Below are 13,540 nucleotides of genomic sequence, written 5' to 3'. Positions count from 1 at the left end.
CTGCACGTGCCCCCAACTGGACCTTGCCCCCCCCAACCTCCCCCAACCAGCTCCTCTCCAACTCCGCCCTCGTTACATTATGGCACCTACTCACTCGCTTAAGACAGAAAGCCTTGACCGCATGCTTGATGCCTCTCTTTCCCTCCAACTCCAAGTTCCCCCTACCAGACCCTCTGCTGGTTCTCCCTCCAAAACTCGTGGCCAGTTCTCCTCCTGCCCCTGCTGCCACCTGTCCGTGTCCACCCCCTCGGCGCCTCCTCACAGGTCCCCAAGCAACTGCAATGATCTTTTAAAAATACCGAACACATGAATCATACCCTGCAATGACTTCCTTGAACTCAGAATAAAATTCAAACTCCTCACCACAGCCCACAAGGACCAACACGGCCAGGCCTCCACCATCACCTCCTGCCCGTCTCCCCTCCCCAACCCCACTCCAGGCCACGCTGGCACCGGGACCAGTTCTGAACGCAGCAAACGCAGCCTGTCTCACAGCCGTGACACCGTTCCCTTGGTCTAGAACAGTGATGGCGAACCTATGACACGTGTGTCTGAGATGACACACGAACTCATTTTTTTGGTTGATTTTTCTTTGTTAAATGGCATTTAAATATATAAAATAAATATCAAAAATATAAATCTTTGTTTTACTATGGTTGCAAAGATCAAAAAATTTCTATATGTGACACGGCACCAGAGTTAAGTTAGGGTTTTTCAAAATGCTGACACGCCGAGCTCAAAAGGTTCGCCATCACTGGCCTAGAATGTCCTTCCTCCCTCTCCCTTCCTGGCTCCGTCCCTCCGTTCATTCCAGGCTCTTCACAGTCCACCTCCTCAGGTGCCTCCTGTCCTGTCCCAGGTGGACAAGCCCCCACCTGCATCCTGACCACCTCCCGTGCCTGCTTTTCCTCCGGCCGTCAGCCAAGGCCACACGAGCTACCTGTCCAGTGTCTCTCCGGTTTAAGCTCTCTGAGGGCAGAGAGGTTTTCGGTCTCGTTCAGGGTTGTACCCCAAGAACTTGGCGAGGACTTGGCCCTTGTAGGTATAGAGCAGGCGTGAGCGCGTGAGTCGCCAGAGCCTCCAGAGGGAGCAGTCCTGCCCGTGGTCCTGCCTGCTCACAGCGCTCTCCCGGGTCTCACTCAGTCCAAATGCACTCAAAGCAAGAGCGGGCCAAGCAAGGCCAGGCTGGCCAGGTCCAAGGCCAGGCCCCCACGGGGACATTAGGGTCAGAGCAGGATAGGCCTGGAGGCTGTCATCCCAACCCCCTCCAGTGGCCCGAGCAAGCATCCCAGCCCACCAAGCTGCACTCCACAGCAGCGGGCCCACTGCCTGGCACCATGGGGGACGGTGAGGAAAGCCCACCCCGTACCACCCCTCACTGGGCCCTGGTGAGCTGCCTGCTCCCCGCCACTGTACACAGTTCTCTTCTCACAAGGGCTGCGCTCCCAGACGAAGGGCTCGCACTTCCTTCCTTCTTTAAAGGAAGGACTCAAGTTAACTTGCACCAGGAAAGACAGGAACCAGGGGTCATATGTCAGACCTTGGGTTTAATGATGCTGACCCGGCAGAAAGTCTGGGCCCAGCACTTGTTTTAGAGACGAGTTGACTGAGGAAGGATCAGACAGGGGAAGCGGCCTGTCTGGAAGCTCACGGGGCAGCCCTGTGACCAGCTAGGACCGCCAGCATCGCCCGGTTCGCCGTGAACTCTCGCACCGACCGTCAGTGGGGCTGGGCCATCCTCACCGGGAGACGGTTCAGCCGGCCGCCCGGCTTCGGAGTAGCCTTCCTAGTCTCTCTTCTAAACCCTGAGGCAGTTCCCTCCCAGAGACTGAGGCCCAGCTACCCCAGCCCGAAGGGAGGCCGCGGGGACGTCACCGCAGTGGCACGGTGGCAAGTAGCACCAGCCTTCCCTGAGCGCCAGGCCCCGTGTTAATCACTGAACACCCCGAAGAGGCCCTTCCATACCCATCACACGGGCACTGTTACCCCCATTTTTCAAACAGGAAAACAGATATAGAACAACTTGGTTATTTGTCCAAAGTCACCTGGCTGGCTGGCTGGCTGGTGGCCATGAGGTAAGACCAAACCTGAGTTCCTGACCTCCCTTATCTCCCTGGCAGGGAGGAGGGGCTGGTCAAGGGACCAGAGGTGAGGACGTTTCTCAGAAGGGGCTTCTGAGCTGTGCGACTCTAAAGCCAAGGCCCCCCACTGTCCGCCAGGTGGTGGGGATCGCTGAGTCCCAACCAGGGCAGGTGGCCTCCTGGGAGGGAGAGGGGGTGCCCCTGTAAAGCTCCAGCATCAGCCTTCCCACCTCAGACAAAGGAGCCTGGGAAGGAAGGGGGAGGATGGTCCCGCCCTGCCTGGTCATGGGGCTGCACAGAACCCCCTCGCCCGTGAGCGAGCTGGGGGGCTTTACCCCAGAGGCTCCCACCCCGGCCGGGCCTGCTGGACGGCAGGAGGTCCCGAAACCACGAAACCACGGGTGTCAAAACAGCCCCTCTCCACTGGCAGTTTAGTGGCCAGGCTCCTTGCGAAATGTCACTCCAGTGTGTGAACATACTTAGGCCACTCCTGTGGGCCCAGAGGGCTTTGCTCAACACGCTGGAGACAACCCACCAGCAGTAGCCCAACACCTCGGGCTGGCGGGAAGCTGACACTCACAAAGCCCTTCCCTTCCCCTGGGCCGCCTGGGGGAGCCTCGAAAAAACCAGAAGCACCCCCAAGAAAGAAAAGGCTGGACGAACAAGCATAGCACAGGGCAGGGGTCCCGGCTCCGCCCTCCGCCCTGCAGCTTCCTAGAGACGGGACCTGCGTGGGGACCTGCGCGAGTTGGGGGACCTCCCTAGGCCTGTTTCCCTCCCCGGGTCACAGGAGGGCAGTAGGACCGAGGGAAGTGTCATAGGTGATGTACGTAAGCCTGGGGCACAGTGCCATTCTGAGCGGCCCGGCCTCCTGGGGGGACAGAGCACAGGCATGGAGGGGCAGACTCCACCAGCATGGGCTGGACGGGAAACACTACTTGCCGCGCCCTCCCCCACTCCCCCCTCCCCATCTCCTCACCCCCCCACACCCCCCCACCAGGAAAACTCCCCGAACTAGGCTTCGTCCTAAGATAAGGACCTTCCTTCCAGAGGCATCTGTTTCTTAGGTCTCTGGAGACAACAGCACATCAGAGTTGAGGGGAACAGCCTTCTGGGGGCTTTCCAAGGGGGACAGGAAAGACTGATGGGAAGGAAAGGGTGGGGGGAGAAGCTAGCACAGTCACCTCTGTCCCTAACTCACCGTGACCTTGAGCAAGCCACCCCTGCCTTGGGCCTCAGTTTGTCAATCCGCAAAATCCAGCGGCGATGGCCAGTTATCGCCAACTGGCCAGTGATCGCCAACAGCATACGCACCTCTTGCTGTCTAAACTCTGTCACCCCAAATCGGGCGGGTGGAGCCCATGGCTCTGGCAGCTACAGATGGGGAACCCTGACTCCAGGCCCGGGGAGTTGGGAGAACACCAGACATGCTTGTGGCCACTTGAAAAGCCAACAATCAAATACTTGCCAGAAAGGACGCCAGAGAGGCGGGCCCACACCTAGCCTGGCCCAGAGACCCAGTGGGCGGGGGGACACCAGGGTATCTGCGGGGTCAGGAGGCCTTGCTCTCAGGACTGTGGCCACTCTGAACCCTACACAGAGCAGGGAACGTTCCTTTCAAAATGGTCCCACGTTAAAATAGTCTAAACCAAGCCACTTCCCAGTGGGACTCTGGAAGCCGGAAGGGACGCTGGGGCCCAGCTTCCTCACTGGGGAGAAAGAAGCGGGGCCAGGCCAGGACATTGCCTCGCACAGGGTCACCCAGCGGCCTTCCTCCCGCCGGAAGGGTGGTGCTGGGCAAGCAGCGCCTGTGCCCTGCCCAGCACAGCCCGAGAAGCAGGACTCCCCAGCGTTCGGACAGGGGAGCTTCTACAGACGCCTCTGCCTTCCCTGATAACAGAGCCCACCGCCTCCAAGCCCCGCCCAGGAATCTGACTGCGTCAAAGCCTTTGAAAGGAAGGAAGGAAGGAGGGCAGGCTTATCTAGGGGAGGTGACAAGCAGCTCCTCAAGCAACTGAGAGGAGAAACCCCCACCCAGCCACCCCCACCCAGCCCCTGCCTTCGCTGGCACAGCTCAGTGACCCACAGTGGGCGGAAAACCAAGATCCTGAGCCAGGGTCCACACTTGTATGAGCCAGGGAGTAAACACTTGCAGCTTTGCCTACTGTTTCAAGTCCTCAGCTCCGCCGTGGGAGCAGGAAAGCGGCCACAGATGAAACGCAAACGCACAGGCAGGGCTGTGTCCCAGTGAAGCTGTGTGTGCACAGCAGGCCGAGAGCCAGGTGTGTCCTGCCCTCGGCTATCACACCGACACCAACTGGAGCTGGAGACAAAACAGGATTTCCTTCAGCTCGGCCACGTAGGCCCCGGGAGCATCCCTCCAATTCAGGTCCACAACCCTGGTATGTCTTCATATCACTCCAACCCGACTTCATAGCCTAAAACTGTAAATAACCCAAATGGTACATTTCCACAACAGAACGTTACACAACGATGAACATGAATGCTGCAACTACACACAATGGCATGAATGAATCTTACACACAATAGTTAATAAAAGGTGGCAGACTAAAAGGATATAATACTGGTAAGGAAGTGCTATGAATGGAATTGGATGTTTGTGGTGCTCCCACTTCAAATCCACAAGTTGAAGCCCTAACCACTGGGATGCATTTGGAGGTGGGGGTTTGGGGAAGTGATTAGGGCTAGAGGAGGTCAGAGGGTGAGGCCTCCATGACTAGTGTCCCGTAGGAGGAAGAGGAACCAGAGCACTCTGACATGTGAGGACACAGCCAGAAGATAGCCGCCTGCAAGCCAGGAAAAGAGTTCTCACCAGATGTGCCCATGCTGGCACCCTCACCTCAGACCTGCAGCTTCCAGAACTGTGAGAAAATAAGTTCCTGTTAGGGCAACCTGCCTCGGGTACCCTGTTATGTCAGCCCAAGCTGAACAAGACAAGAAGAATACTTAGGTGGACGAGCTGTACACAGCATCTAGTCAAAGTTACTAGTGAGGCAAAAAGGGGGGGGAAATGTGACCTATAATAAGGGGGGGAACCAGTAACTAGAAAAAGACAGGTATGACAGATAATTGAATTAGCAAAGATTCTAAAACAGATATGGTAAATAGCCTCAGGGATTTAAAGGAAAAAATAAACAGAATGAAGAGAGAAATCTATATATATAAAAGCCTAAGCGACCATCTGACCGTTCGAACGTCTGACCGGTAGCTATGATGCGCAATGACCACCAGGGGACAGACGCTCAACACAGGAGCTGCCGAGCTGCGGTGACTTGGCAGCTGCGGTTCTCAGATGATGCACCTGGAATAAGAGAGGAGGGAGCCCGATTCCGGGGTGCATCACCCGAGAACCACCCTCTCACAATCCGGTACCCCTCGGGGGATGTCGGAGAGCCGGTTCCTGCCCGATCCCCACAGGCCAGGCCAAGGGATCCCACCTGTGCACAAATCTGTGCACCGGGCCTCTAGTAGAAAATATAAAAAAAGACCCAAATGAACTATTAGAAATAGAATAAAGCCCAGCCAGTGTGGCTCAGTTGGTTGAGCATCATCCCATGCATCAGGAGGTCACCAATTGGATCCTGGTCAGGGCACATACCCAGGGTGCAGGCTCAATCCCAGTACAGGAGGAAGCTGATCAATGATTCTCTTTCATCATTGATGTTTCTATCTCTCTCTCCCATCTCCTACCCCTCTCTGGAAAAAAAAAAAAAAGAAAGAAAGAAATAGAATAAAGTCAAACTCTTGAAGTGAGCCAAAGGAGGAAAGAAAAGACACATTACATACAGATCATGTAAGTATATTTTAACCACTGAAATGAAAATATATCAAAATGGGATGCAGAAAGCATATACATAAAATACTTATACTAGAGAAAAAAGATTTATAATCAATGACTGAATCTTCTACCTTAGATGCTAGAAAAACAGCAAAATAATTCCAAAGTAGAAGAAAGGAGATAATAAAAATGAGAGAATCAATAAAAACAATTTTTTTTTTATTTCAAAAGAAATCAATGAAGTTAAAAAAGAAAAAAAAAACAGAGAAAAACCTAGAGAAGTCAGATCCCCGAGTCAAACCTGCTTTACGGTGGCAGGAGGCAGGCAGGCGGCTGCCTGCAGAAGGGGGGCCGGCTGCAGAGGGCACAGGGCAGCTTCCGAAGTGGGGGACATGTTTTCTGTCTTCACTGGGTGATGATGGTGGTTCCATGGGCACCCAGTTGTCAACACATCCACCTGTACACTTGAAATGGCTAAATGTTATTGTCTCATTTACACCTCAACAGGGGTGTTATTTTCAAAAAGCATTTCTGGGGGAAAAGGTACGAACAAGATGGGAATGAGACTCCCACGCAGAAGACAAGTGGCTCCAGCAGCCGGGCTGTGCTGAGTTGAGTAGGTGCTGGCAGAGATGCTGAGCCACAAGCACTCCAGTCACAGACCTGAGAGTACCTGTGAGCCAGAACGGTCACAGGTGCCCGGCGCAGAGCAGTGCACCTCAGAAACGCCCCCGGGGATCAGCTTCCGAGCACCCAGGCCCTGCAGGCCAGCTCCGCAGGCAGCAAGGAGCCAGGAGAGCCTCCGATTAAGTGACCCCTGACTTGACCTCTGCCTTGGCAAGCGTTGGAGAAACACGCATACCTGTGTGATTAGCTGATCTCTTTCTTAGGAACTGGGACAGCCCTTCTGGAGAAGCAATTTGGACTATATAAACATGTCAGGCCATCGGAACAACGAACACACCTTCTGACCCATTAATCTCCCTCCCGGGACTCGACTCCAGCAAATCATCCTCGTCCTCCCCCACACGGAAGAATCTGTATTACACAAAACCAACCACTGCGTCCTTATCTGCGATCGTAAAAGAAATGGAAACAACCTAAATGCCCAATACAGGAATTTCCAAAAGTACACTCAGGAAAACTGCAGCCACCTGGATGAGCTACGTGCGGGGATGTGCGCATGAAAGTGCAGGCCTCAAGGCTGCGAGGACGGGCGACCGGATGACCCTGGTGATGAGGCAGGAGAGCGGAGCTCGAGGAGGGAATGTGGAGCACGAGGAGGGAATGCGGTGCAGCTGGGGCGTCTCGTGCAGAGTTTCCATGCAATTGCAAACGTTTATGAAATAAAACTTGAAGAGAAAATGGAACCACTTCTTCTCAGCAGTGAAAATGAAAAGACGCTACATGAAAAAACACTAGCCTGACGCTACATGAAAAAACACTAGCCTTTCGCTTTCTGACGGCATCAGTTACCCAGAGATGGAGTGGAGGAACATCTGCACTCGGACCTGGGGCTCTAACATCACACGGGGTCCAGCTCACACGTGGGCAATTCTGTCAGCCCAGCGTAGGAGGTACTGACTGTCCCCCGTGGGAGAAGGAGCGCGATAAAGGCCGCAGGAAGAGAAGAAGGCTCTCCACTCACAAAGATGCCGTGACCAGGCAGGAGAAGGGAGCCGCCTTTAAGTCCTTCCCCACCAGGCTGGCTTTGCCTCTGGGGGAGGGGTGCGGGGGAGGGGGGCGACCACATATCCTGGTCTGCCTGGGACAGTCCTGGGGACACCTGTTGTTCCGGCAAAATTCTTAATAACTTCTCTTAGCAACGTCACCTCAGGTTTCCCAGTTTGGGCCATAAATTACATGTATGACACCATACTCACGGGAGGCACCTGTCACTGTGAAGGGAGGCGCCTCTCACTCAGCAACAGGCTGCACGCTGGGCTCAGAGGCTGACCCTGCACTCTGTAAGTCACCGAGGCAGCAACGGCAGGGTCCCTGCTCTCTGGACAGGGCACTGTGTGTGCTCACGAGGGGCCTCAGCTCTTCACTTTTAACCAGTCCTCCTCTGCAGTAGATGCAGGCAAGGCCTCCACCCGACCCCGTGCCGATTAACCTCAGTGTGTGTGGTGGGAAGCAATCCTGGCTCTGCAGACGCCATCTGATGACCCCTATACAGGACTCACTCCGGGGACCGGGAAAGCCAAGTTCTCTGGGGAGCCAGTGAGCAAAGGGCCGCCCACCACCCCTCCCGGCCCACCAGGGAGAGTGTAAGCACTTTTAACTGTGGTAAGTGGGCGTAATATCAAATTGCCATTTTTAAGTGTACAAGTGTACAGCTTGGTGGGACTAGGCATATTCAAAGGGTTATGCCACCACCACCATCCACAGAACTTTTTTTTTAAATATATTTTTATTGATTTCAGGAGAGAGAGAGAGAGAGAGAGAAACATTAATTATGAGAATCATTGAATGACTGCCTTCTGCACACCCCTTACTGGGGATGGAGCCAGCAACCCAGGCATGTGCCCTTGACCGGAATCGAACCCGGAACCCTTCAGTCTGCTCTACCCACTGAGCCAAACCAGCTAGGGCCACAGAATTTTTTATCTGGCAAAACTGACACCCCGCCCATTGAACAATAACTTCCCCATTCTCCCCTCCCCCACTCCCTGGCAACTACCATTCTACTTTCTGTTTCTATGAATTTGACTGCTCTGGGTACATCACATAAATGGAATCATACAGTATTTGTTCATGTGTGTCTGACGTATTTCACTTACCACAGCGTCCTCAAGGCTCATCCACGCTGTGGCAGGTGGCAGGACTGCCTTCCTTTTTAAGGCTGAATAATATTCCACTGCATCCTAGACCCCATTTCGTTTATCCATTCATCTGGCAAAGATACCTGGGTTGTTTCTACCTTTGGCTATTATGAGTAAAACTGCTATGAACATGGGTGTGCAAATATCACTACAGATCCTGCTCTCAGTTCTTCTGGGTATATGCCCAGAAGTGCATTGCTGGATCCTACGGTAGTTTTATTTTTTAACTTTTCGAGGAACCACCACACTATTTTCCATAGCAGCTGCACCATTTTACAGTCGCATGAACAGTGCACAAGGGTTCCAATTTCTCCACAACCCTCCCAACATCTGTCATGTTCGGTTCTTTCCGTAATAGCCATCCTCATGGGTTTAAAGTGGTGTCTCTGTGGTTTTGATTTGCATTTCCCCAAGTCAAAGTGAGATTTTGCACTAGAAACAGGTCTAACACAAACAAATAATGATTACAATGATTTTTTTTAATGTAAGAAATGCTAGTGCCTTCAAAATGCTATGCTGGCTGGGAGCGTCGTTTCCTGACACACCTGTGATCAGAACCCATGAAGCCCAGACACAGACACGCGCATCCGTGTTTCTCACCCAGGATCCCATTCCCGGCCTCTTGGAAACCATCTGTCCCTAAACTGGAGGGTGAGAAGCATAAGAAAACTGCTAGTGTTACAGGTGTTTGTTATAAAGACTGTGGCTGTGGAAATAATGCGGAAGGGGACAAACTGCTGAATGAAACCTGTGCTCGTTCCAGCACCTGGAAGTGGTCACAGCAACAGCAGGCTGCCCTCTGCATACTCCACCCGGCCTGCGGAGCCCGGGCAGTCCCAGCTCCACCGCTCACCGTTATCTCGTCCAAACAAACCAAACACTATAAAAACTCTCTGTGCAAAAACAGTCTATCTGTGCTTGGCTTCAAAATATCCGGAGTCGGGTGTGGGGGGTAGAAACGACACAAGATTGGATGAGTTGGTAATTTTTGGAGCTAGGCCAGTGATGGCAAACCTTCTGAGCTTGGCATGTCAGCATTTTGAAAAACCCTAACTTAACTCTGGTGCCGTGTCACATAGAGAAATTTTTTGATACTTGCAACCATAGTAAAACAAAGACTTATATTTTTGATATTTATTTTATATATTTAAATGCCATTTAACAAAGAAAAATCAACCAGAAAAATGAGTTCGCGTGTCACCTCTGACACGTGCGTCATAGGTTCGCCATCACTGAGCTAGGGTATGGGAACATGGGCGTCCATTATCCTCTTTTTAAAAAAGAGAACTACTCTGAGGAGGTGGGAGCTTGGCATATCAGGTTAGACACTCTGAGCAGCCCGTGGGCAAGCAGCAGGCAGGTGAGATCAGTATTTCATAATGAAAACACGAAGCTTAGAAGGTCACTAGTTCTCGAGAGTCCAGACTGGCCCCACGCGGGTCCCTGAGGGCTCTGCAGCCCAATTCTCAGGTCTCACCCAGACTCCCAGTTCCTGGGCAGATGAAGACAACAAATCATCACCAAGAACTTGGCAGGGAAGGGCCGGGCAGCCTCCCCAGCCAGGGGCCTGGCATCCCTCCTCCCCTCCCCCGCCCCCCAAATCTCCCCACCAGGCTCTCCCAGGCCTCACCTTCCTGACTGTTCCTTTTTGTCCCTTCCTGTTCTGCCCCAGTGCACACTAACTGAAAAATGATTAACTCTCGACCATGCGCACTGCCAACTCCGCAAAACGCCCAGCAAGCTGCAGCAGCCTTCAGCCACCAGACAGATGGCCACAATTCTGGACTCAGGAGCCCCACCACTTGAGTCTGGTGCTGCAAAGGTACGATCAGGCAAGTGAGCACAGCTTCCCAAGAGCAAGGAATCTGTTCTGAAAAGCCTCTGATGACACGGGGACATCAGGACCCTGAGCCCCGGCAGCACTGGGAGAGGTTCCCTCCAGCTGCACAGATCAGGATGAGAACCCGAGGTCAGGGCACAAGGCCAAGGAGCACAGCCGGCGGGATGATGACAGCTGGATGTACAAGTGGCCAAAGTGGGAGACTGCCAGCCTGGCGGGTGGCTCTCCGCCATACAGCGGGCTGGGGCTCTCCAGGCCGGGAGCAGTGCAGGTCTGGAAGCCACACATCTCGAGGACGGGACAGCCAGTCCCCCCATGAGGAAGGGCCCCGAGATGTATCTACTAAGGAACCACGTCCAATGCCGGGCCCTGCCCGACTTCAGGGCAATGATGACGTTGGTGAAAGTTGTCTGAGCTCAGGAAAGACCTGGGTGAACGCCCGGCCATTGAATTCCACCCTATTTCTCCAGGACAGAAATCCCCGCAACTTTGAGATACATCGTCAGGAGGTGATGCTGTACAATCAAGGGTGGAGGCCGGAGAAGTGTTGGTAAGTCTGCCTTGCTCTCAAGAGTTTCAGGCCTAACAACTGTGGACGGTGACAGACGGTCACTAGACACTGCAGTGACCACTTCATGAGGTATATGAATGTTGAGTCACTATACTGTACACCTGAAACTAATAGGATACTGAGTGTCAACTACAATTAAAAATAAGTTTAAGGAAGCCAGCTGGTATGGAGGGGGAAAAAATTCCAATCCAAACAGGAAATGCCAAAATCCACTGTGGAGGTGAAAGGTGGCACCGTGGCTGCTCACTCTGTCCTTCCTTCTCCATCTGCCCACAGACACTGGTCAGCAATACCTGCTTCCGGTGTTACAAGCCTCTTCATGATCGCACCCTCGCCCTCCTGGACAGCAGAATCAATGACTGTGTCTCTCTCGACCAATCCCACTGGCATCACACCTGCGCCGTATCTTCCTGAACCCCTGGACCACCTCCAGCCAGTGCCCAATTGTCCTGCTCCCCTTCTAGGCAAGAGTCCTTGAAAGAAATGTCCTAAGTCACCGTCTCCATTTCCTCATGTCCCACTGGCTCCTCGGCCAACTCCAGGTGGGTGTCAGCCCCTGCAGAGCAAAAAGCAGCTCTGGTCAAGGTCACCAACAACCCCCACCTTGTCAAAGCTAACGTCAACTTTATGTCCTCTTCCTATTCCACCCCCCAGGGGGACAGCTCATTGCTCCTTCCTACTTGAAAGGCTCCCTCTCCGAGCTGCACAACACAAAACCTCATCTTCCCTTTACCTCGGGCCACTCACACAGCCAGCAGTGGAGTGGACCTGCCACCAAACCCTGCCTCCGCATCCCAGGGCTCAACAGCCAGAGCTCCCTTCAGTCAACAGGATTCATCCTCATCTGTTCCACCCTTCCTGAGATGGGGGTTTAGACTCCAGAATGGTCACTAACACATGAGGGTGACATCTCTATATACCTGGCTAAGAGACCATTCAATCCCTCCTGCCCCAAAATTCCACCTCAGAACATGGTCCCACATCCATCCCCTCACTCTGCAGGATCATTCCAAAATCAGATCACGCCATCCAACTTACAACCTACCAAGAGTCACTACAGAAAGTAGAACATAATTCCATCCTCACTGAGAACTGGACGGTCCTACCTGACCCGGCTCCTTCGTGCCTCTGTCCTCACCTGTCTCCTCTGCTCTGTACTCAGCTCCAGCCACGTGGCCTTCTCTGCGTACCTGGCATATGCCACGCTCCTTCCTGCCTCAGGCCCTGGAGCTTTCTTCCCCAGACCCCCACGTGGCTGCCTCGTCACCCATATCCAGGTCTCAGCCCACAGGTCCCCTCCTCGGGATGACCTTTTCCGAGCACCCCAGTCAAGGAGCGTTTCCCTCCCTGCTGCACTGCTCAGGAGCTAATACCACTTCCGGTTAAACACGGCGCCACAGGGCAGGGCTTTATTGACTTGCCCAGTCTTAACTTCCAGAGCGAGAACAGGAACTAGCCCACAGGCTGATGCACACAAAACACCTTGCCCGGATGACTCCCTGGGGCACTCCTGGGACAGGGATGGGGGTGACAAATATCTGGGCCAGAGCCCCACGCCATCCTGAACCCCCCGGGCTGGGGTAGCCTGGTATTCAATCACCAGAATACCTGGACCACTCAGTCTGGTTTTCAATCACCTGAGCCTTCCCCATCACGGCACGTAAGGGTCTATTTTATAACTTGTTGCTAGAGCAGGGCTCATCAACCCTGCCCACCATCCCATGCAGAGTCTCAGAGGGCCTGGCAAACCCAAAGTACGTGAAGAATCATGATTTACTAGTGAAGCACGAAGCAAGGGAAGGCGGCCGCTCTCATCCACTCACCCAGAAGACGATGTTGTAACTGAAGAGAAGGTACTTGTACCAGCAGCTGACCTCAGCGTTGGAGTATCTATAATAGTGCATCTTCCGAGAAGCAGGACCTGTGGAGAGACGTGGGAGCCATGAGACAGCAGGTTCAGCTTCAAAACACCTCCCCCAACCTGCTCCCCAAGGAGAGAGAGAGAGCAACAGTAAGGCTCCCAGACTCCGGAGTCTCCAATTGTTCCCTGTGTTCTCTCTCATCCGGTGCAATTTACTATCAATGTCAGCTGTAAGTTAGGCAAAACTCAGGTTAAGTCAACTTTGTGAAAACAGCCCAAAAAAATAACAGAAGTTTGAAAGAATGGAGAATGGTGATTCTTTAAGAGTCTCCTAAATATCAGCACTTCTGCTTGGTGCCTTCTCAAATATTCATCTCATCCCCTCTCCTTTGGCTATTAATTTTTCTACTTCATGGCGGAGGAAACAGGAGTTCCAAAAGGTCATGTGACTTGCTCAAGGACAAGACAAAAAAACGACAGACCCCAGGATCTGAACCAAGGACAGGATTCCTTCCGCCTACCATACCGGGGGCAGGACAGCCAGGAGTGGAGAACCCAGGGAG

At 53.3% G+C, this 13,540-nt stretch overlaps 1 protein-coding gene across 4 annotated transcripts in view; it reads right to left on the bottom strand.

The window, feature by feature from the left end:
• TSPAN14 (tetraspanin 14) overlaps positions 1–13,540 on the bottom strand; it is a 52,741-nt gene that overhangs the window by 13,756 nt on the left and 25,445 nt on the right. For 3 of the 4 annotated variants that reach the window (XM_014466369.2, XM_014466368.2, XM_023764519.1), the window contains one exon: positions 12,940–13,037. In XM_014466369.2, the coding sequence (XP_014321855.1) occupies positions 12,940–13,020 (81 nt within the window). In that variant the 5' untranslated portion in view covers positions 13,021–13,037. Of the gene's footprint in view, positions 1–12,939; positions 13,044–13,540 lie in introns of those variants that run through there. The other variant, XM_023764520.1, reaches the window with a different exon arrangement.

Source organism: Myotis lucifugus, unplaced genomic scaffold (genome assembly GCF_000147115.1).
Source record: "Myotis lucifugus unplaced genomic scaffold, Myoluc2.0 scaffold_335, whole genome shotgun sequence".
NCBI classification, from domain to species: domain Eukaryota; kingdom Metazoa; phylum Chordata; class Mammalia; order Chiroptera; family Vespertilionidae; genus Myotis; species Myotis lucifugus.
This window is presented reverse-complemented; position numbering and strand designations above follow the sequence as displayed.